The 24,057-nt window shown below is 32.4% G+C and overlaps 1 protein-coding gene across 1 annotated transcript in view; it reads left to right on the top strand.

The window, feature by feature from the left end:
- LOC145267072 (complex III assembly factor LYRM7-like) overlaps positions 1–24,057 on the top strand; it is a 38,911-nt gene that overhangs the window by 982 nt on the left and 13,872 nt on the right. The window contains exons 2-3 of the mRNA XM_080123032.1: positions 9,900–9,972; positions 17,018–17,088. Of these exons, the coding sequence (XP_079979158.1) occupies positions 9,900–9,972; positions 17,018–17,088 (144 nt within the window). The remainder of the gene's footprint in view (positions 1–9,899; positions 9,973–17,017; positions 17,089–24,057) is intronic.

Genomic DNA, 24,057 nt, shown 5'->3' with positions numbered 1-24,057 from the left:
CATTGAGGTGGTAACCTAGATGCACCAGCACCACTGCACAATGCACAAGTACCCCAAAGTTTACTGTTTATTTATTTATTCATTTTTTCTTCTTAAAAGAAAGGCTGTTTTTTTTTTTTAAAGCGTCACTATTCTAGAAAAGAACCAAAAATTCGTGCTTGTTCATTTCTGAAACCTGCTATTGGCAGACCTGAAGAACCTTCACCTCTCTATTTCTTTTACTTTCATCTTTTTTTTTTTTTTTTTTCATTTTTAGCGGATTATTATCAAATGGGCACTAGTCTACCAGATTATCATAAAAAAAAAAATGAAACGAAAAATCAATAAATATTTCTACTAAATTGATCATCCATTTTAGAACAACTCGACGTTTTTAGGCCAAATTTCGCTTTTTTTTAAAGATTATTTTTAAAAGCGAAATTCAGAAAAAAGTTAAACGACTTCAAAAAAAAAAAAAGGCTAAATTCGCTAAATTTAGTTAAAAAAAAAAAAAACGTCGAGTGGTTCTAAAATGGGTGATCGATTAACTAGAACGTTGCATTAGAAACTGAACGATGCCTATAGCTATTAACTATTGATAATCCATTGCCCATTCGATAATACTCCGCTGAAAAAGGCAAAAATAAAAAATATAGAGAGGGGCAAGATTGTTCAGGTCCGCCGTGCTATATTTTTTTTTTTTTTTTTTTTTTTAGGTAGTACCGCTTATTAAATTGGTAACTGATGCAGAAGAAGGGGCGACTTAAAGTCGGCAGCAAATAGTGTCAGATAAAAAATAATGGTACTTATGTATTTTTGGTATCGTGCTGAAATAATAACGTTACTAGCAGAACCTGTGGAAATTCCACAGGGGATTCATTCATATGTAATATATTGATGTTGGCATTCTGTAGATCTTCAGTGTAAATGGAGACGCTCTGATATTTTTTGTTAAAACTACAAAAGTATTTATCTACATAAGCGAGCACGAACACCCGGCAAAGCCAGGTCGTAAAGTACGCTTAAATATAATATTTTAATTCTTGCAGATTTCGTATATATTATTATAAAATTAATGTTCTATCGATTTTTATATATTATAAAGTTGCGATTTCAAAAATAAAAAAAATATATTCATATAACTTGAGTGCATTAACTTGAATCGAAACCGAAATAAAAACTTATGAAAAAAAATATATATAGAGTTCCTTCAGCTATAATCGAAACTAAAACTTATGAAGAGGTCCTAGATATGACCTTAAACTATATCCAGTGGTGAGGCTCCAGCTTGCGGGCTTTGGGGTGTGTGGAGCTACCCTTTAATTGCCATTGCCTCTAGGTCCACTCTGACCCAGAGTGGTAGTACCTGTTAGGGTCCCAACTATGGGTTAAATTGACTTGAAAACAACAAATATATTCTATTAAAAAATTTTTCTTCAAAATCTTTGGATTCGGCATTAAATAACCTGAAAATATGATATGCCGTAAAACAAAAACAGCCAACCAAAAAACTTATGAAGAATTCTTGATAAAATTATTTAAAGAAAATAATTACTAGAGTGCCATCAGTTATAATCGAAACCAAAACTTATGAAGAATTCTTGGTAAAATTATTTTAACAGTTAAATGACCCGGATGTAAGCGTGACACAGAAAATAACATGCTATCGTATTAATATATAGATTATTTCGAAAGCCATTCTTAACATTATTATATTATCTTATTATTATCTTAAATGGAACATGTATATCAAATCTGTTGCCAAGGCCGCTGGAAAAATGGTGGCATCTTTCTATTGATCCGGTAGATATCTCACTGCTGATGCTATTCTCTATCTATATAAGAGCCAGGTACGTCCAAGGATGGAATACTGTTGCCACATCTGGGCAGGAACTGCTAGAAAAGATTTGGCCTGCCTTGATAGAGTTCAAAATAGACTTTGTAGCCTCGTAGGAGATGTCCTTTTCTCTTCCTTGCAACCTCTATCTCACAGAAGAGATGTTGCGAGTTTGTCTCTGATGTATCGTTATTTTCATGGAAAGTGTTCGACTGAGCTTCAATCTATGGTCCCCCCTCGCAAAACTTTCACAAGAAACACTCGTCTAGCTGTAAACACTATCAATAATTCCCCCCACTCTTTATCTGTGCCTAAACCTAAACGTAGATTCCATGAACAAAGCTTTTTTATTAGAACTGCACGCCTGTGGAATTGTCTTCTGTTTTCCTGCTTTCTGGCTGACTACAATATGGTTGTCTTCAAGTCTAACGTAAATAAGTTCTTGATGAGCCGTTCCATATAAGTTATCAAATTTACCAAATTTTCATAACTAATGATTACTATATTGTCAAATTTCTACTGTGCCCTCTTTAAAACTTATCCTTGAGTGGCCTCTTGGCCTTGATAATGTGTTGATGCCTATGTAAAAAAAACAAAACAAAAAAAAAACATAGGGAGGGGAGGGTGTTTTGTAACTATTCTGTGCTTCCACCTAACAATTTAATGAAAAATAAAAGGTATTGTGAAACTTGAATTTAACCTGAAAAAACTATTTTAAAATAGAGCGGTACCAAAAATACATAAGCACCAAATATTTTTATTTTTCTAAAAAAAATATTTAAAAAATCAAATATTTCATGAAGTAGTATACATTTTATAATACTAAAAACAGAGTCAAAATAACGGCAATAATATTTTATTTTTATGAAATAATTAAGTTAATAAATAATTAATAATAAATAAATTAATAAATAATAATATTAAATAATAATCATAAATAATAAATTTAATTTATTAAAAAAATAATTAAGTATAATGGAAATTTTTTATCTGATACTGTTTGCTTTGCTGCCAACTTTTAGTCTCCTATTTCTCTGCATCACTGGAGTGTTGAAATTAAAGTTTTCCTTTTAATTGCCGAATAACGTTAAATGTTCGTGCAAAAAAAAAAAAAAAGAAAAAGGGTTTTTTCTTCAGCTTGTATTGTTCTCGGCACACACAAAAACGACAATCTTTTTTCTTTTCCTGTTTCGACGTTCGTAGAAAATCCGTATTTCTTTCTTTCCACTGACACAGGAATTAACCGTACGTTCAACAAAAAAAAAAAAACAATCTCCTCGCCAATGAAAGAAATACGGACGTTTTATATGCTCAAATTCGACCGCGTCTTAATTTGCATATGTCATCTTTTGGGTTCCTTTCGGTCGGGTTTTGAGTTTCCGTGACTTTTTGCTATACGCACACACCACCCTTGGACGTTTGTTTCCATGACCGTTGTCACATGCCTCCCTGATCTCCTGATCACACAGGCAGCATCCCTGCGGTGGTTGTCTTTGTCAGGTGCTTCTTCGTAATAATGGGGCTGCTTCAGAACCGTAGTTTTCATCAGAAGCGTGCACTTCTTTTACTTTTTTTTACTCATGACCATCTTCTGACTGCTTCGTCATTGGGTATCAGACTTTCTAACCCCCTCTCCGAAAATGTTATGCTGTCAGAATCCCCTTCTGACGAGAGTACACTATATCAGGGGCGCAGGTTCTTCACGTGTCGAGGCATCCCATCCACCAAGACCAACTGTGGACTAATTATCTCGGTTACCCAATCCTGGCCAAATCTCATAGTACAACGACTTTCTGGTGCCCTCACCCACACATAGTCTCCAATTTGGTAAGGACTATGCTCGGGGCCTGCTACTGGTGGCATAACATCGATTCCTTTCACCCAAACCTCATACAGGTATACAGCATTGGCTCGTGAGGTCAAAGAGGACTTGTCATCTTTTAGAGTCACATTCTACCAGAAGAAACCTCGAGCGAATTGGTCATATTGTCCCTGCGAATTGGTCATATTGTACCTGGTTCCTATCGGAACCCTCTAGTCTTTCTCAGGATCTATAAAGGGCAATAACTTTTACTTTCCTTATTAGAATTATTTCCCCTTTAATCGCTATAACACCTCCCCTTTGAAATATGGTGCTTGTAGGAGGTTTGATGTGGGTCTGTTTGTAGAATTGGTTTGCACCTTCGTTGCATCTTTCGGGTGGACCTTTCTTCTCAGACTTGCTTTGTTTACTGCGTGTTGCTTGAACATTTTGAGTTAATTCAAATGTGTTCAATAAAATATTTAATGGAATGCTTGTGTATTTGATTGTCTCTTTGGAAGATAAGAATCATGAAGTTGATTGGCATGTCTGAGCCAAATAGATGATTTGTACATCTACATCATAGATTACATTACCGTAATGATGTACTATGCGACATTGTGTCCATTTTTATTTACCATGGCGGTAGTCTTTTGCCAGCCAATACAGGTTGTCCTGGTAGGAATGTTATAAATAAATAATTCTACACTGTTGTCAAAACTTCCAAACGCAACGATTTTTTCAGCTGACTTCCACACATCTGCATAAGTAACACGCCTTCTCTCAACTCGTCTCATGCTCGCTTCACGTCTGCTTTTTTTAGACCAGTCTCATTTGCATAAACATTCACAGTCACGTGATTATTCACCATAAAAAAAAACTGTCTCATTATGTTAGTTTTTCCTTTCTTTCTCTTTCATTTCGTTCCACGACCGACCCTTTGAATCATTCACATGTGCTAGTCAAGCAGTTACGTGTTTCCCTACATGACCTTGCTCCATGATGGCGATTGAATTGGTTTTCCATTGTCCTGTTTCTCTTGTGAAGATTATTTGATGATGGACGAATAGCATCCATTGATAAACGTTTTTTTTCTGTTCATCAGTCCATCAGCAGGAGACTTTCCATTTGGATAATTTGGATTTGGGGTAGTTCTGTAGCTACTTAGAAATATTTTTATAATCTCTTGAGTAGTTCCTTCTCCTTTTAACTTTAAGAGTGCTCTCTTAAATGTGTCGATAAAGCGTTCGGCTTGGCCATTTGATTGTGGGTGTAAAGGTGGAGATCTGAGATGCTGAATACTGTTTTCTTTGCAGATGTCAGAAAATTCTGCTGTGGTAATTGCAGTACCATTATCAAAAACTAAGATTTCAGGAATGTCCAATCTGATGAAAATTTCTAGTAGTTTCTTTACAGTAGTATGGTTCATCTGGATACTTTTGGCCACTTACTGTAAGCATCAATCAATATTAAGTAATGTTATCTATTAATTGGCCCTGCAAAGTCCATGCAACCAAGACATTTCTGGGTAGGCCAGTAGGCCCTGCATGCAATGTTGTTTTCTGAGGAGACTTCGCAACCCGTTAACATTTGGCACAACTTTTTATAAGTTCCTCTAATTGCCTGTTCATGTTTGGCTAATTCACATAGCCACGTGCCAAGGCTTTCATTTGATTAATTTCTTGATGTCCATAATGGAATTGCATGAAAACTCTGTTCTGGAGTTTGAATGAGACAACAATATGTTCTCCAAAGAGAAGTGTTCCATTGATTTCGGATAAAGATCTTCTCTGCAAAAATGGTTGAAGTTGCTGGTCAGTGCATGTTTTTGACCAACTTGTGAGATGAAAATGTCAAACTTTCTGTAATAATGGATCTGCGGCTGTAGCCTCTTGGATCATCTCTGAAGTGACAGGTAGCGATCTCACTGTGGAAACAAGCACAGAGACAACTTCAGGTTCCATAGATATAGCAGCGATGACTGTGTCTTCTACTACTTTTTGATGAGAAGATATGAGTCTGGATAACGCATCTGCCTGGCCAGTTTTGCTGCCTGGTTGGTACAATATAGAAAAGTTATAATCTAAAAGTATAGTTGCCTATCTTTGTAAGCAGTAACTGGACATATACTAAATATAATTAGATTATTCTTACACAATAAGATCATCCAGGTTGTCATTAACAATGCCGGAGTACTTTGGGGTCGATCCTTGGATCACCATTATTCCTAATATTCATAAACGACCTCTCTGATAATATTGTATCCAAGATGGGTGTATTTGCTGAGGATACAATGCTCTATAATATGCGTGAGGGAAGAACAGATGTACATAAATCTAAGACAATGGCAGAATCGTTAGAAAATGACCTTCAGACCGTAGTGGAATGAGGCCGTAAATGAATGGTAACATTTAATGCTAGTAAGACTAAGCTGCTCTTCTTTAACAATTACAAGACACCTCTCCAACCACCGATATCCATGACAAGTGACACCCTCACTGAGAATTCTTCCTTCAAATTCCTTGGCCTAACATTCACGGGTAATATGAACTGAAACAAATACATTGAGGACATTGCGAAGGCTGCTGCAAAGAAGATGAGTTTTCTCTATCGTGTTAGAAAACTATTCACACCTGAGAGTATTCTGTACCTCTACAAGGCCATCATTCACCCATGTATGGAATATTGTTGCCACATCTGGGTTGCTGCATCTACCGCTAGTCTTTCCTCCTTGAATAGGGTCCAAAATAGAGTTTCCACTCTAATAGGTCCCACTTTATCAACTAAGCTCCACCCCCCTGTCCCATCATCGCAATGTGACATCTCTGTTCCTGTTTTACAAATATTTTAATAAAATGTGTTCTGATGAACTTGGTGCACTTGTGCCCCCCCCCCCGATGTACATATCCCCGACAAACCTGCTTAGCAATAAAATCTCACCCTTCACTGTTAAGATCCCTAAATGCCAGAAAGCTTTCTCCTCTACTAGCTTCTACTCTTAAACAGATAAACTTTGGAATTCCCTACCTGCTATCTGCTTCCCTGGCTATACTGATATGCAGAAGTTTAAATATAATGTAAACCAACATCTTGTTAATCTTTCCTAGGCATGGTTCTAAATGATAGTAGCCCATTACGTCCAAGTGGCGATATGCCTTGTAAGGGTTAAACGTTTTAAAAAAAAAAAGAAAGAATGACCAATAGGGTGTTGGCGGCTTCTTTCTATTTCCAGTCGGAGATTTCTCTACCGATTTGATGTTGTTTGAAACCGAGACATATGGTCGGTTCTTAATGTGAGGAGAATCCAGCTTCCCAAAAGGGGCATTCTGGGTAAAAACAAAAATTAAAATTGCCTCAGTCTAGAAGGATTTTTTCTTGTTGCACCATTGTTGTGTCTTGTTTTAGATTGATTATTTGTTGATATTCTGTGGTCAGAATTTGTACCGTTATTTCTTTGTCTTTTTCAACCATAGAAAGTAGATGTGCGTAAGTGTCTGCCTCTTCTGGAGACTGTAACACTGCGACTGCGATGAAAATGAGGCGTTTGGGTTGATCCTCTGTCAGTGATTATAGCCGAACGTTTTTGCATTGCAGATTAACATTTCCAACATATTTGACAAAATCGTCTGTAACATTTTTCTTTAATTTAACCCTTATCCTTGAGTGGCCTCTTGGCCTTGTTAATGTGATGATGCCTATGTAAAAAAAAAAAAAAAACCCATTGTAACGGATATTAAATAAAGATGCTGACTCACCAAAAATGTCCGATGACTGTGCTATCGTTTAATCAACTGCAAAATCTTTTTTTTTTTTTTTTTTTCGGAAGAATGTAATTTGATCATCTTTCATATTCTAGTGTGCCCAGCTTACAAATCAGTAAATGTACTTTCCGTGCTTCGTCCATGGATGCAAACTCGTGTTGAAACGTAACCTTCCATTGCCCATACCAAGCAGTAAAGGTCTGCTTTGAATACAGATTAAATGAAAAATCCGTTATTCTGCTTACTATGGTGTCCAGAGAAATTGATTTTGGCATGTCCATCAATTGTTTGAAATTGAGCCGTTAAATTCTCAATTAAATTGTTTTGAGCTTTTAAAATTCTTTTTGCTAGTTTGACAATATTTTTTCCAATAATTTTGGATCCATGACGCAAATAATTCCGTTTTTTTTTTTTTTGTGTGTGTGTGTGTGTTTTTTTTTATTGTGTGTTGTTTTTTGAGGTTTGGTATTTTTAATCCAATCTCATCCTCATCGTCAATCTTTGTTGTGTCCAGAGAAATGGGAATGTCAGAATTATGGAATTCAAATAATTAGACAAGTTCATTTTAAGTTAAATACAATTTATTCGTGGCAGAACGATATTCATGTGTCAAGCGAATCGACCATTATTGTCCCCAGTTCCTATCAGAACTCCCTAGTCTTTCTAAGGATCTATAAAGGGCAATAACTCTTACTTTCTTTATTGGAGTTATTTCCCCTTTAATCGCTATAACAAGCCCAAATGTGGCAACAATACTTCCTGCATGAATGAATTGTGGCTTTGTAAAGATATAGGATACTCTCTGATATGATCATTTTCAAGCATAATAGAGAGAGCTCGCTTTCTTTACAACAACTTTAGTAATAAAATCAATGTTTTTGTTTCAAGTCATGTTGCCTGTGAATGTAAAGCTGAGATTTAAATAATGATCTCTCAGGTAGGGTATTTGCCATGGCGATCAGTGGTTGAGAAGGTTTAATGTAATTTTTAAAGGAAAAAATATATATATTTCTCTATGTTCAAAGATATGTAATGAAGCGGTGCGCTCTTATGGTATCATAATGCATATGGGTGCGTGTGAGAAAATCAGCAGCAACCATAGAATAGCTGACTAGTGAAAATATTAGCAGCAGCAGGCGTCTTAACACGTATGCAAATTAAGCAAGTGTGCAAATGTTGATGTCACGGGAAGAAGGAGAGAAAAAGAATAAAGGACATGGTCGAGCACTAGAAGCAAACTGCATGCTGGGGAATATGGATGTGTGAAGTCGAGGGCGAGAAAGCGCTGGCTAAGGCTAGCGTCAGGTGACGAGGAGAGAGAAAGCACAGTATTGTAAAACATGTGTGTACAAAAAGACTTTTGAAAGATAACAAAATGTGTTGTTTTTTGGAAGAATCACAGAATGAACGCATTTCATTTGCAATTTAAAAAAAAAAATGCTGGGTTGGATTTTTATTTCTTTCCTAATTTCTGGTTTGTTTCTTTGCGACGGTACCAGACAATGTGTGGGTCCAAGAGGTTTGAAATGTAACAACAGTTAAAAGTAACAGTCACATTACAGATATATGACAATGAAAACAAGGGATGCAATATTACGATGATGAGAAAGAAGTTGGAGCTTGGTCAATAATGCAAAAGACCTATTAGATTTGAAACTCTTTTTTGAACTAAGAACGAGAGACTAGTGTTACATAGTGGGAGGGTGTAATGTCCATGAAATTTTGTGTATATGATCAAGTGTGTATATTTCTTGCTGTTTCTCACTGTCGATTGAAAATTGCATGATGGTCTTAGTCTACTCCACCTAGTCCTAGGGACTCAACCAAACCACTGTCTCTCCTTGACGTCTTTCCTTTGGACTATTGTCCTGCACTCCCTTTGGCTCTGTAACTAACTCATATATATATATCTAAACTAACAGATCCTATTACATCATTGACTTCCATGACCTGACACATGACTTCCAAACACGTTTCCAATACTTGATTTAGTCATTTTTTCTCTGCTGTTTGGAAACCTACATTCCCTTCAAGGTCAAATTTTAGGGTCTCTTTGTTCTAAGTTAAATATTTTACTAAACATTCCTTTGTTTCAAAACATTCTCTTTGTACACCTTTTTCTACGTAAGTTACAAAATAATAATAATGTTCATTATCTAACATTTTATTTTTTCAATAATAGTAAGTCGATTTCCTAAATCAACTATCAGCAAGGCAACCCGGCATAATATAACAGTAGTGGTAGATCCCCCAGCCCAGTTGCAGTACAATATTCTATGCGTGGATGAATTGTGGCTTTGTAAAGATGGAGGATTACATACATAGGATATTATTTTTTTAATTTTTAATGTTTTTATTTTTATTTAAACTTTAAATTTTTTTCTTATTTTTATTTATTTATTTTTTAATAATTTTTTTCATTTTCATTACATATTTTTTATTTAATTATTTTTCTTTATATTTTAATTTATTTTTTATTTAATTATTTTTAATTAACTTTTTTTTTTTTTCTTTACATTAGATTTTGACATCCTTCCGGAAGCTTCACCGAACTCGAAAGCTGATCTTCAATAACGATGCTTTTGCATTGGAAGGTAATTTTTTTTTTTTTTAAATCTGTGAATAAAAAAAAAAAAAAAACTTTTTGTCTTGAATTCCCCTCTCCGTTAGCTGACTTTAACCGATATTTCTTGTTATTAGGGATATATACATGTGTATCATATACTGTACTGTATTTTGTTACTAATTTTTAACATGTATTGTATAAAATTTTGCTTAGGCCCTGCCATACGGCGATTTCACCTTACGATCCCAAGCCTCGAACGGATTAATGCCGAATCCCGGGGTTCCACTGTATTGTATAAATAAGTGTTGCAAGGGAGGTAACTCTAATCACTTAGCAAGAAGTTATCTTTCCTTGACATTTAAAAAAATTTTCTCTATACTTTTTTTCTTGTATTTCAAATATGAAACTACAGTGGAGATTTTTTTTTTTTTTAATTAAAACTAGTAAAAAGAAAAAATTTGATTTTTATTTGTAATCTAGGCAAGTTTATTTTGTGTTTGAGCTATTACATACCTAGAAATCTAATATTTGATATCTCATACTGGAGGAAAGGTTTACAATCGGTCAACGGATATGTTTTAGCTTCTAACATTTCAGTTATTGCTCTTAGAGGATTTCATTCTGAAAGAGAATTTTAAAACAATAGCCACGATTAAATATATAAATTATCTTAAAAAAAATAATCCCACATTGAAATGGTCATTTGCCTTTGTTTACTCAAATTTACCATTTTCTTTGTTTATAAGAATTACTCCAATGATATTTCGAAAATTTCTTTATACTTTTTTCTTGTATTTTGAGAATGGAGGAGATTTTTTTTATTAAAAGTAGTAAAAAGGGTACTTAAAAAATGAAAATATTGAAAAAAAAAAAAAATTTCACTTAATTTGATCAAGTAGTTTTTTGTTGTTTTTTTTTTTACAACAGAAAATCAAATTTTAATGAGATCGATCGTATCCTGCCATCTTGTTTTTTACCTTGACGAGAAACGACAAAAAGATTAACAAACGACAAAATGAAAATAAAATGGATTAAAAAAAGGACAGATAAACACTGTAAAATAAGTGAAAAAAAAATAAAATCTAGATATTTTTTCTACCCATGTTTACAAAATAATTTCGTCAAATTTTGACAAACTTTAAATGGTGATTGGAGTTATCTCCCTTAGCGCTCTGTAAAATAGGCACGTTAGCGGAATATGATGGATCTCATAATTTGATTTTCCTCTGTAAAATTAAAAACTACTTGGTCAAATTGAGTGAAATTTTTGGTACTCATACAGAGAGTGATCCGTGCTGAAATAATAACGTTATTATTTAAAAAGCCATTCTTAACATGGGGAGGGGAAGATGTTTTGTACCTATTCTATACTTTAACCTTACAATTGAATAAAAAAAAACATATCATAAGACTTTAATTAAACGTGGAAATACGATTTAAAAAATAGCGCGGATCACTCTGCATTAGCACCAAATTTTTTTATGAGAACTTAATTCCATTTTTTTTTTTTTTTTCAATATTTTCATTGTTTAATGTCTTGATTAAACTAAACAAGTACCTATAAAAAAAAAAAAAAAAAAATACTGTGAATTCGATTTGTCATCTCAGCAAGTTTATTTTGTATTCGAGCCATGTTAATGCCTATAACGGGCCGAGAGATATTCTACATTTGAAGTCTGACTGGAGATAAAGTTTATAATCAGTATAAAAGTGTTGCAAGGGAGGTAACTCTTATCTTTTTTAGCTATTAATACTTAGCTGTTATTGTTCATAAAAAATTCCATTCAATGTTTACAAATCGGTATAAAAAGTGTTGCAAGGGAGGTAACTCTAATCTTTTTTAGCGATTAATACTTAGCTGTTAGTGTTCATAGAAAATTTCATTCTATGTTAAGGATTAAATTATCGAAAAGAAAATTAATTCAAAAAAATATTTCCAACTACTTAATTTATTCACATAAAATTAATATATGAGAGTATAAATTTATGCGTAAACTTTAAGTATTTACTTCAAACGTGCTCAATATGTAGGTAGAGCTAGTTAGTAAGTTATAATATATATTTGGCGATTAAGCTACACTGAATATTCCGCGTTTCATCCACTCTAGGACTCTTCAGGCTAATGCGCATAAGCCTGAAGAGTCCTAGAGTGGATGAAACGCGGAATATTCAGTGTAGCTTAATCGCCATATATATTTTATAACTTATATATATATATATATATATATGCTTTTGTTTATTTAAAGTTACCTGTGTCTTCATTTCTAGGAATTTGTTCATTAGCTATTGTGATTCTTATTTTTATGTAAAACGTACACAAAACAAAAAATTCTTACGAAGACATTTTTAACCATTTTGAACAATTATCTTAGAAAACTCACATTACCGATAATTACCTGATCATCTGACAGTTTATAAGAATAATCATGTGAAAAAAAACAGTTTTCAGAAAATTGCAAGCTTTGCACAAGAAAATTCTTGCAAATGTTTTTTCATATTATGGTAAATGAAAATTAATCACAATAGAAGCGATAATCTAATATATATAAAATGCTATATGTCTGCCTGTCTGTCTGTCTCCATATTTTCAAACTCTATCTCTTCCGAAAGTAAGAATTGCAGAGCAACGCTAGTGCCTCAAATGATTGGATCTTTTATGGGTCTTTATCCGGTTAAAATAGTTTTTAAAGTGTAAAAAAGGGGTAACAATTGTAGAAAATCATTGTACATTTTGTACATTCATCTTAGTTTATTTTTAATCAGTTCATATGCGTTTCACGTTGGTAAAGTGGTAACGTCACTAGCTTTGAATGCTACACTTTTGGGTTCGATTCTAACTAATGGCACCCAAATACTTATTTTTTTATTTTTGAAATCATGACTCTAAAATAATATATATATGAAATATCAACAAATTAAAATATCGTATTTAAGCATATTTTATAACCGGGTAAAGCTGCCCCCCCCCCCTTTGTTTTTTCAATAAAATTGATCTAAACATTAGAAAAACAAAAGGTACATGCAAGTGCAACTTTATTTATATGGAATTCATTTCAACAGTTAACACATTGAATCTTCTTAATATGATACATAGCACATTAGGAAAGCAAGTTAGATTTAAATCGTATACAATGTAAATATATTAGAAAGCTATTGGTCTTCGAATGTGAAGATGAATTTGGCATTTAAATCTTAGTGTCAGTGTGATAACTGGCCAAATTCTATAAATATGCCGCTATATACACGATCTCACTAGAAAAACAATGCAGTGGTGTAAGTCACACGAGTGTATATATAATATTTACATTATACATGCAAACGAATGTATATATAATATTTATATCAAATACTAGCAGCTATGCCACATCGGCACACACAATGCCAAGTCAAACACAAAATCGAGTACACTCAACATCAAGTGCACTCAACATCGTCTTACTATCAACGCTTACCTTGTGAACTCAGAGTATGGGAAATTCCCATATGCACAAAACAAAATCACTGAAAAAACAAAAATACGCTAAGGGTAAGGATAATGAGTAATCGTTGGATAAAATGATGGTTAAAATTATTACAAACTTGCCACGATTTGAACGTGGAATCTTCTGATCTATAGTCAGACGTGTTGTCCATTGCGCCACACGTCGTATTCGTATGCGGAGAGATGTTACTGCGACTGTATACAGACAGTGCTAAATTTCGTTTACATGGGCAAGTAACTTTTTTGAGAAATGCATGAAACGCCCCGGAACCCTTATTTCGGGCTTTTTTATGTGACTCGGCGTTGTTTGTTACAAACCATATATTGATAAGGACAATCTAGAGACTCACATCTTTCAGGGGAAAAAAAGAATTTTTCAATTCGGTGCATCCGTTCGAAAGTTTTATTAGTATATATACACACACGCACATAAATAAACATTTAGAATTTTACTATCAGTATTAAATATTATATACGTACACAAATGTATATATATAATATTTATATTGTATATGCACACGAAAATAAATATTTATAGTATACATTATATACTCACACAAATGTATATGCAATATTTACACACGAATGTATATACATTTATATTATGTTATATATACACAGAAATTTATATAATATTTATATTATACCCTATATAAGAACATTAATGTATATATAACATATTATATGCTATATAAGCAGATGAATGTATATATATTTATATTATATGTTATATACTCACATGAATATATATATAATATTTATATTATACGTTATATATGCACACAAATGTATATATTTATATTATACCCTATATAAGAACATTAATGTATATATAACATTTATATTATATGCTATATAAGCAGATGAATGTATATATATTTATATTATATGTTATATACTCACATGAATATATATATAATATTTATATTATACGTTATATATGCACACAAATGTATATATAATATTTATATTATACGTTATATATCTACACAAATGTATATATAATATTTATATTATACGTTATATATCTACACAAATGTATATATAATATTTATATTATACGTTATATATCTACACAAATGTATATATAATATTTATATTATACGTTATATATCTACACAAATGTATATATAATATTTATATTATACGTTATATATCTACACAAATGTATATATAATATTTATATTATACGTTATATATCTACACAAATGTATATATAATATTTATATTATACGTTATATATCTACACAAATGTATATATAATATTTTTATTATACGTTATATATCTACACAAATGTATATATAATATTTATATTATACGTTATATATGCACAGAATATTTATATTATCTACACTCCTATATTTTTTTTTCTGTGTATTGATATTCATATTAACCCCCCCCCTTTTTATTGGTATTTATTTGCTTCCCCATGAAAGCAAAATGTGATACAAGGTCGTTTTTAATGTGGGAGGGGGGGGGGCAGCTCCCCTAACAGAAGGGCAAAAAAAGGGAGCACTCTGGCAGTATCCAAAAATATTAATTCTTTCATATAGAGGGTTTCCCCTCTATTGACCAAGGACAAATTAAGTGTAGCATCAGAACAGATACTACACTTTGAATTATATATTTTTTATTCACCCTGAAAGTTTACTAACAAAACAGAAATAAACAAAGAATTGGGCACAAGGGCACTCAAAAGTTGGGGAGGAGGTGTCTATGGTCATCCTCGCCCCTGTACCTTTGCTAGTTTATGCTTCATCCTAGCTAAAGTTCTTATTCACCACAATACCTCAAGCACGCCAGTGGTCATCCTAAGATTCCCAAATCATATCGTGTGTGTGTGTGTGTGTGTTTTTTTTTGTAAACATAAAATTTTATAAAGTCGTTTGTTACACTTTGATCCTGGCCTGAAGGCCAAGAACCTTTTTTCTATTTATTTAAAAAGAAAATACAACTTTGTTATATATAGGTCATGGAATTGCATTCATCTGCAAAAGATCTAACTAATTTGCATATTCTTTTGAACATTCATTTTAATTAATTTCCTATTAGTTTTTTTTTTTTCTTTTCTTTTTTTTTGGTTTTCTTATGGGATGATCATCTTTAGTTAACTATTACGTGCAATTATATTCATGCAGGTATTCTGCGTGATTTATACTTGCGTAATATTTGTGTAAAAAGATTATAGTAAACACAAACCTCTTTCTATATATATTTATGTATGTGTATATATATTTGTTTAAAAAATTTTGCCTACCAAACTCCTCTGTCAGTTTTTAGTTCACAGACATGAAACTTCATATATAAGGTATTTGATTCCATGCAAAACTTTATATTTGGATGTTAACCAGGGAAAATCGGTGCAAAAGAGTGAAAATTTTAAAAATGGAATTTGCCAGATGAAGGTTGAACGACAGTATAACAAATATGCATGCGTAACGTAATAGCTATTGTTCATGTTTTAATTTTAGCCTTGCAGCAAACATTTTTGATGTATGTGTTCCATTTCAGATCAGGAGTAAAGGTCAAGCCCAGAAGCTTGTCAAAATATGAAGTCTCCTCAAAACGAGAGCCATTCATTTCAGTTGATGCCAGATGGGGGATCTTTTTTTTAAGTATAGAGAAAATTAAACTACCGAATACAGGAAATTTGAAAATCTTACCGTAAGTTATATTATGGATGAAGTTTAGGTAACTGCGAAACTTTATATTTGGGTTTTAGCCAGGGAAAGTCAGTGCAAAAGAGTGAAATTTTCAAAAATGGAGATTGCTAGGTGAAGGTTGAACGATGGTATTGCGAATAAAGTTTAGGTAGCTGTTTGGTTTAATCAAGACATTAAAAAAAAATGAAAATATTGAAAAAAAAAAACTATATTGTACGTACTGTACTCATTTTGGAATTACGTTCTCATAAAAAATTTTCACTTAATTTGATCAAGTAGTTTGTTTCTTTTTTACAGAGTCAAAACATTTTAATGAGATCGATCATCTTGCAGCCATCTTACCTACTTCATGGATAGGAAGAAGTGAGGGGTGCCAAGGGAGATAACTCCATCATCGCTTAAAGTTTGTCAAAATTTGACGAGATTATTTTGAAACTTGGGCAGAAAAAAATATCTAGATAAATTTTTTTTTTTTTTTTCACTTATTTTATAGTGTTTATCTGTCCTTTTTTAATCCCTTTTTTTTTTTTCATTTTATCCTTTGTTAATCACTTTTCCGTTTAAAGGCATCCCCCCCTCCTCGGCCGTGAAACAGGCAAGATGGCTGCGAGACTCATTAAAATTTGAATTTCCTTTGAAAGAAAAAAAACTACTTGATCAAATTAAGTGAAATTTTTTTTTGATGAGAACTTCATTCCATAACGAGTACGTACAATATATATATTTTTTTTTTCAATATTTTAATTTTTTAATGTCTTGATTAAACTAAACAAGTACCGAGATTTAAATATCAGAAATTAATTTTAACCTAACATCATTTACTGCAAACTTTTGTTTTGGTTTGCGATATATTCCCATGAAATGCCATGCTTGATTTTAAAAAAATGTTTAAAGTTAACATTTTTCACTTTCTTTTTTCTTTTAATAGCTGCCCGACAAAAGATCAATTCAGAATTTCGTAACCACATGCATGAAGAAAATGAAGAGAAAATAAAACAGGTTTGTGGTGACACTTTTGTTTGCTTTTGGAGTGAGAGCTCGGTGACACCTGCGAGTTAGCTAATTTTTTTAATTCAGAAAAATATCTGCTTAATTGATAGAGCCTCTCATAGATGTAATTTCTTCACTTTTTGCCAACTCGCTAGGGCCTTACCTCCTTATTTTTTTTTATTGATGTTTGTTTCTATTTCTCCACATCTCTTGTGTTAAAGAAAAATGATCGACGCTTCTTACTAATCTTAGCAATTTCTATATTATTTTTCTCTTAGTTTGTTTGTCTGTCCATTCCATTTTTTCTCAGAAACTACTGGCTGGCCTAAGCTGTCGATAATGTGCAGCAAATTTAGTATTATGGTATTTGTTCAGTGCACAGTTAGGCATTAGCAACTACAATACCATATTGGTCCCCCAACAAAAGGAGGGTGGACCTGTAAATTCACCCTTCTCAATAACTACACCTTGGAATTTTTTGAAATTTTGCACAAACATTAAACATGATATGAGTAAAAAAAGTAACAATGGATTTTCCGGGAAAACTCAGGTCCCCCCCTCCCCCCCAGGGGTGCCTTTTGGGTAAAAATGACCAAAATTGACACTTTTGTGCTTATTAAAAAAATTGATACCTTGGATTTTTATATAACTTTCTGAAAAGTTGTAACTAACTGATTTCTATAAAACTAACTGTAACTGTATTGTAACTAACTGATTTCTATAATTTTGTTTGTCCATACTTTGCAATAACTCTTGGGTGTGTCCCAGGTGCTCTTTTAGGGCTAATAAAAACACTCCATTTTTGGGACTATTTTACCATATTTGTCTAAAATTTTCTGTGTATGTCTATTTAGCAGTTTTGCATGGTGCCGGACTCAAATTAAAATATGTTAAGGCCTTGGGGACTTTTGGGGCTAAATAGGGGGAGGGGGGGCAAATGATGGACTTAGTCATTTCTTTATTTGCATGGTGCAGAACTCAAATTTACATATGTTAAGGCCTAAAACTGTACCGTTTGTTCATTTTCACCAGGATTTGACGTCCCCTGAGGACTTTTGGGGCTAATTTTTTTTTTATGCCTCGTCCACTGTTCACTTTTTTTTATGCCTCGATCACTGTGCACTCACGGGGAACCATGCATGGTTCACTTGTTTGCTTTAGAAATTTGGCATAAAGAACTCTTTCTAAATCAATATATATATATATATATATATATATATATATATATATATGAGAAAAAAATTAAAACTGTAAGTTGAACTTTACAATCAAAATTTATTGTTCGACTGAATAATCCAAAAAATACTCCAAAAAACAATTTACAAACTCCTTATTCCGCGGAGTTTCAAAGAATGCTATTCTTATTATTCTTCTCATCAGAGGACAAAGAAATCAGCAAATTTGTAAATTGTTTTTTGGAGTATTCAGTCGAACAATAAATTTTGATTGTGAAGCTCAACTTACAGTTTAATTTTCTTTTTTTTATAATAAGCTCTACTCTCTATTGTGTATTGAGTTTTTTTAATTCGATTGGGAATACATTTTCTCTATATAAATACTGTTATTTATATTAGTTTGAGTTTTACCATTGTGTATATCAGGTAAACACTACATCCCTTTGTTTTCATTAATATATATATATATATATATATAGTTATATATATATATATATATATATAACTTGAGTTCCTTCAGCCATAATCGAAACCAAAACTTATGAAGAATTCTTGATAAAATTATTTATGACAAGAAACAGAAGAACGTAACAATTAAACGACCCGGATGTAAGCGTGACACACAAAAGAACACACGCTATCATATTAATATATAGACTAGTCTTTATTATTATTATTATTATTATTATTATTATACAATATAATATTATGCATATTTTATGACCAGGCAATGCTGGGTGGCCTGCTAGTATATGTGTATGTATAATATATATATATATATATATATTTCTTTTCAAGGGAAATAAGGTTAAAAAAACCCGATAGAAGTGCTCGATATATTAATAGAGCGGTATATAATTTTTTAATTTTTTATTGAGCCCATAATAAATTTACATTACTGTTTCCATTGGATTTTCACCCCAGGGGATGAGGTAGAGTACCAATTTTATTGGAATTTATAGGTGGACTGAAGTTTAAACTTACTGAAATGGATAGAAAGTTATTGGGAGGGGGGGATATTAAATAGAGAGGGAGGTCGTGTGGTAGTGTGAGGAGGTTTTATAGTAGAATTTCAGTTGTGAAAAGACGCTAAAGAGCTTCTATTAGATACGTTTGAAAAAAGAAAGAAAGAAAGAAAAGTAGACGTTAAAGTTTTTAAAAAATACTTAGGGGGAGTAGTGGGAGTAGAGGTTTTTTGCGTCATGGTATCTGTTGTTGTGTAAGAGGGAGTGGGAGTAAGTGATCAGTAGCCACCGTAGCAGTTGGTAAGTATTGTCACCATGGCAACGTATTTTTTATGAGGACGCCGGATTTTAGATCCTTTGGAGGTGTTATTGATATCTGCATAAAATTAAAACATATCTTTACTATCATCAATAATCATCCTCAATCCGCCTACCTATCTATATTATCCGAACCTGCCCCCCCCTTCTCTTTTTTCTCTTCTTCTCTCAACATATATTATCCTTAATAACAACATCTAAAAAATGTAAATACCGCATTAATTGCACTCCCCCTCCCCCTGGTCTAATTAATTAATAATTCCCATCTTTACTATCATCAACAATCATCCTCAATCCACCCACCTATCTATATTATCTGAACCTGCCCCCCTTCTCTTTTTTCTTTTCTCAACATATATTATCCTTAATAAGAACGTTTACAAAATCTAAATACTGCATTAATTGCACTTTCCCCCCCTTCCCCCCATTTATATCGACCCCCCCCCCTACTTTCCACCTTCTTACTATCATCAATAATCAACTTTAATCTGCATTAAATGTTCCCCCCCCCCCAGGTATATGTCGACCCCCTCCCCCCCCCCCCAGCATTCGCATCCATCTCGGTATATATAATTATATGTTTTAATTTTATGAGATCAAGGGAGCTAACTCCTTCTGGAGCTAACACTTGATTTCATTAAGATTGGGATTTATATCCAATGCCTCTTTTTAGAATAGATGTTGTTTCCTTTATGGCTGCAATCTGTATTTTATTACAGCTTGGTCTTCCAGAGATTGTTTCCAGGTACTTAAGATTCTTTTTCACCCAGGCCAGTTGCTCCTATCACAACCGGTATAATGTCTATCTCTTTCAGAGACCATGTCATTTTAAAATCATTCTTGAGGTCCTGACACTTTGTTATCTTTTCCCATTCTGCTGCAATCTGTATTTCATTACAGCTTGGTCTTCGAGAAATTGTTTCTTCAGGTGTGTAAGTTGCCGTGTTTAGTTAAGAAAAAGAAAGGTTAACTCCATACTTTTGAGGTTATGTATTTTATATGTATTGTTTGAAATCATCACTAAAATTCTTATCTTGAGTGTTATTTGCACAACGTTTGGTCGATGTAACCTCCGACTTTCTTCTCATTTTTTTTATTTATTTTACTTGAGTAATTTTTTAAGCGACCAAGGGAGTTAACTCTTCATTTTATTACAATTTGGATTTATATCCGAGGGCTCTTTCTAGAATAGACACTGTTCCCTTTATGGCTGCAATCTATTTCATTACAGCTTGGTTTTCCAGGGATTGTTTCCAGTTACTTCTTAAGATTCTTTTTCACTAGGCCAGTTGCTCCTATCACAACCGATATAATGTCTATCTCTCTCAGAGACCATGTCATCTTTAAGTTATTCTTGAGTTCCTGATACTTGGTTATTTTTCCCATTCAACTCTATTAAGGCCATAGTCATTTGGGACAGTGACATCAATAATGAGTGCAGTTTTTTTTCAGGCTTGTTCCATATTACAGTGTCTGGCTTGATGGCCTTGTCTTTTATATATCTGCCCGCCTGTAAATCTTTGTCATAGAACACAGTCACCTTTCCATTTGATGTTATCAGTAGTGGTTCATGTTCTCGTGTGTGTGTGTGTGTGCGTGCGTGTGTGTGTGTGTATATAAATAATAAATTTGTTGTAAATTCAATTTCTCATATCTTGAATATTGAACTTTTTCATCTGTTTAGAATTATCAAATAAATATTAATATTTATACTTGCTTTAAGTTTACAGAATTATTCACTTTGTAAACTTGAAACAAATTTTATAATTTCTTTTCTCATTGTCCAACTTCCTATAATAATTTTATTTTTATTTTTTTGTAAATAAAACTCTTTCAAAGCAATTGTGTTGTGATAGCCTTCTAACATTTCCCTATATATATGTGTGTGTGTGTGTGTGTGTGTGTGTGAAATTGAATTTAAACTCTGTAAATTAGAATTTACAACAAATTTGTAAGTGGCGACTATAAAAAGTTGAAATTGGGGATTGGTCATAAGGAGTTAGGATCCAATCAGTTGGTGATGGTCATCAAAACTGGAAGTTGGACCCATTCAAAACGGTCGCAAAAAAGTTAACATCGGACCTCTATCAGAGACGTCCAGATCGTGCCAGCTCAATGTTTCACGTTTTTAAAGTGCTCCTTCAATGTCTCAATAAATTTCTATTTTTTATGAAAATATGTGTTTGTTTATTTTATGCAACGTACAATTCCAGCACCAAAGCTTCCAGTCGTGATAATTCATTCTCAGGAGAGAATTAATGACAATGGAGAAAATCCTGCCAGTAATGGCACAAAGAACTCTGTTTGCTTCCATCGGCCGACAAAATAAAATATTAATACTTGCTTTAAGTTTACAGAATTATTCAATTTGTAAACTTGGAAAAATTTTTATAATTTCTTTCCTCATTGTTTAACTTCCCACGATAATTAAAAATAATTTTTTTTTCAAGTAAAATCTTTTCAGAACAAATTGAAGATCATCTATTTAAAACCAAGCCACAGAGTAAATGTGGTAGTTCAGTGGGTGTGTCTAGCATAGGATAGCCCAACAGTTTTTTAACAAAATTGGATGACCATCAACTCTTTTCAACACCCCCCCACACGCACACCCCTAAAAAAAATAAAAAGATTCAGACATTGTTCCTAAGACAAAGCATAAACTTAATGATTATTGTTTATGTTTAAAAGAAAAAAAATTGCTTGCCTTTGGAATTTCTTCTGTGTTCTTTGTTGCCTGGACATACCAACATGAAGAAATTCAAATTTAAAAGTAATAGAAATATTTTTTTTTTTTTTAAACAGTAATGAATTTTACGAACTCAATATTTCTCAATTTTTAAACTTTAAAATTCTATAAAAATTTTTCTATTGATTCTATTTTTACGATATTTTCAGGGTCAATGTGAAATTTTATGCTCTTTCCAATAAACCGAATATAATATTTTGAACAAACGTTTTTTTTTTTTAATTCACGCCCCCCCCCATTTTGAAATGTCTATTAAAAAGTAAATAATTAATTTACTCACCAAAGTATTATATATCACAAATTGAAGAGAAAAGGTCAATAAATAATATATTCAAATTTAAAACAAAAAAAAAAGTAGTGTTTTTTAGAAATTTACCTGTAAAATCCGAAGTTTAAAACCTTTTTTAAAAAAAAAAACACGTTTGCTTTTATGTTTTTTTTTTTTTTTAATGAAACCTTGGTCCTTGCTCCTTTAATTGAAAAATAAATTAGGGCTTGAATTACATTTTTCGAGGAGTTATAAGCTTGGAAAGACGGGGTGAAATTATTCACTATTTTTCACGAAATTTCTGACACACCTAGTTGAGTATCATCAGCTAAAATCAAAACCAAAAACTTTTAGTGCTCCAGCCGCGTTCCCTCATTTAGCACTCCAGCTGTGTTCGCTACCATTTGAGCTAACCTAGCAGACAGATGAGAAGTTATAAAATGAAATCACTTTTAGCTATGATTAGTTTTTGCATACGCAAACTAAAGAAATGTCGGCAAGTTGACATGAACATTTCGCATTTCACATTTTAACTTGTCAACTTCTATACGAGTTATTCATCCATCCAAACAAATATTTTAATCGTTATAAACCATCTTTGGTGTATGATTATTATTTCTTGTTAATTTCAGTGTTATGTGAGAAGTAGTTTAAGAGTTTAGCGGTTAAATATTTACACACAGACAGACACACATACATACATCAACTGTTTTATTTATATAGAATATAAATTACGAAATTAAAGATAAGATAACTCCTCTTGCAGATTGGTAAGTTATTTCCCTTACCACATTCAGCACTATTTTTTTGTTAAAAAAAATCTAGAAAAACTATCCAATATTTTGATCAGAAAATCGATCACGTGATTATTATTATTATTTTATTTATTTTTTTTTTAAGGTGGAATCTTAAAAATAAATATTTTATAAGATTGTTTTGTGTTGGGATTATTTTGATTGGGTGTTCACATCTTGGGTATTTTTTTCACACTTTAACCAGTATAATCTCCGACTTTATTTAGGTGCATCTTTTTTGAATTCAGAAACCTTTTCAGCAAGAACCAATTGATAGAAATTCGTAGGTTTTACAACATAAATCTCACAAGTTTTAATTATTGTTGAGTTATCTCCACCCTCTCTTTTTTTATATATTGTTTTCAAAATGGCAAACAAGACATCATTAATTATACACCATTTGCAATTTATTCTTTTAGGTCACATTCATCTCTTACTAAGTTTCTGGCTATTACTCTCATCCTCTCTCACTGTATGTTGTTTGAGCTCCATCATCCCACTTATACCTATTTTAGAGATTTTCTATCAATCTCGCTTCCATCTCTCTTTGTTTATTGATAGTTAAAAATAATAAAACTAACTAAAAAAGAAAAGAATGAAATCGTCCAAAACAAAAGTAAATATCACCACAGGTATTAATACTATTTGAGCCAGAGACGGAAATAATGAAAGAAAGGTGGTGGGAGATATAACAAATGGAAAGACTAATTTT

Source organism: Euprymna scolopes, chromosome 42, assembly GCF_053919585.1.
Source record: "Euprymna scolopes isolate OS-2025 chromosome 42, ASM5391958v1, whole genome shotgun sequence".
NCBI lineage: Eukaryota > Metazoa > Mollusca > Cephalopoda > Sepiida > Sepiolidae > Euprymna > Euprymna scolopes.
Note: the sequence above shows the minus strand (reverse complement) of the source record. Positions and strands in the feature narration are given on the sequence as shown.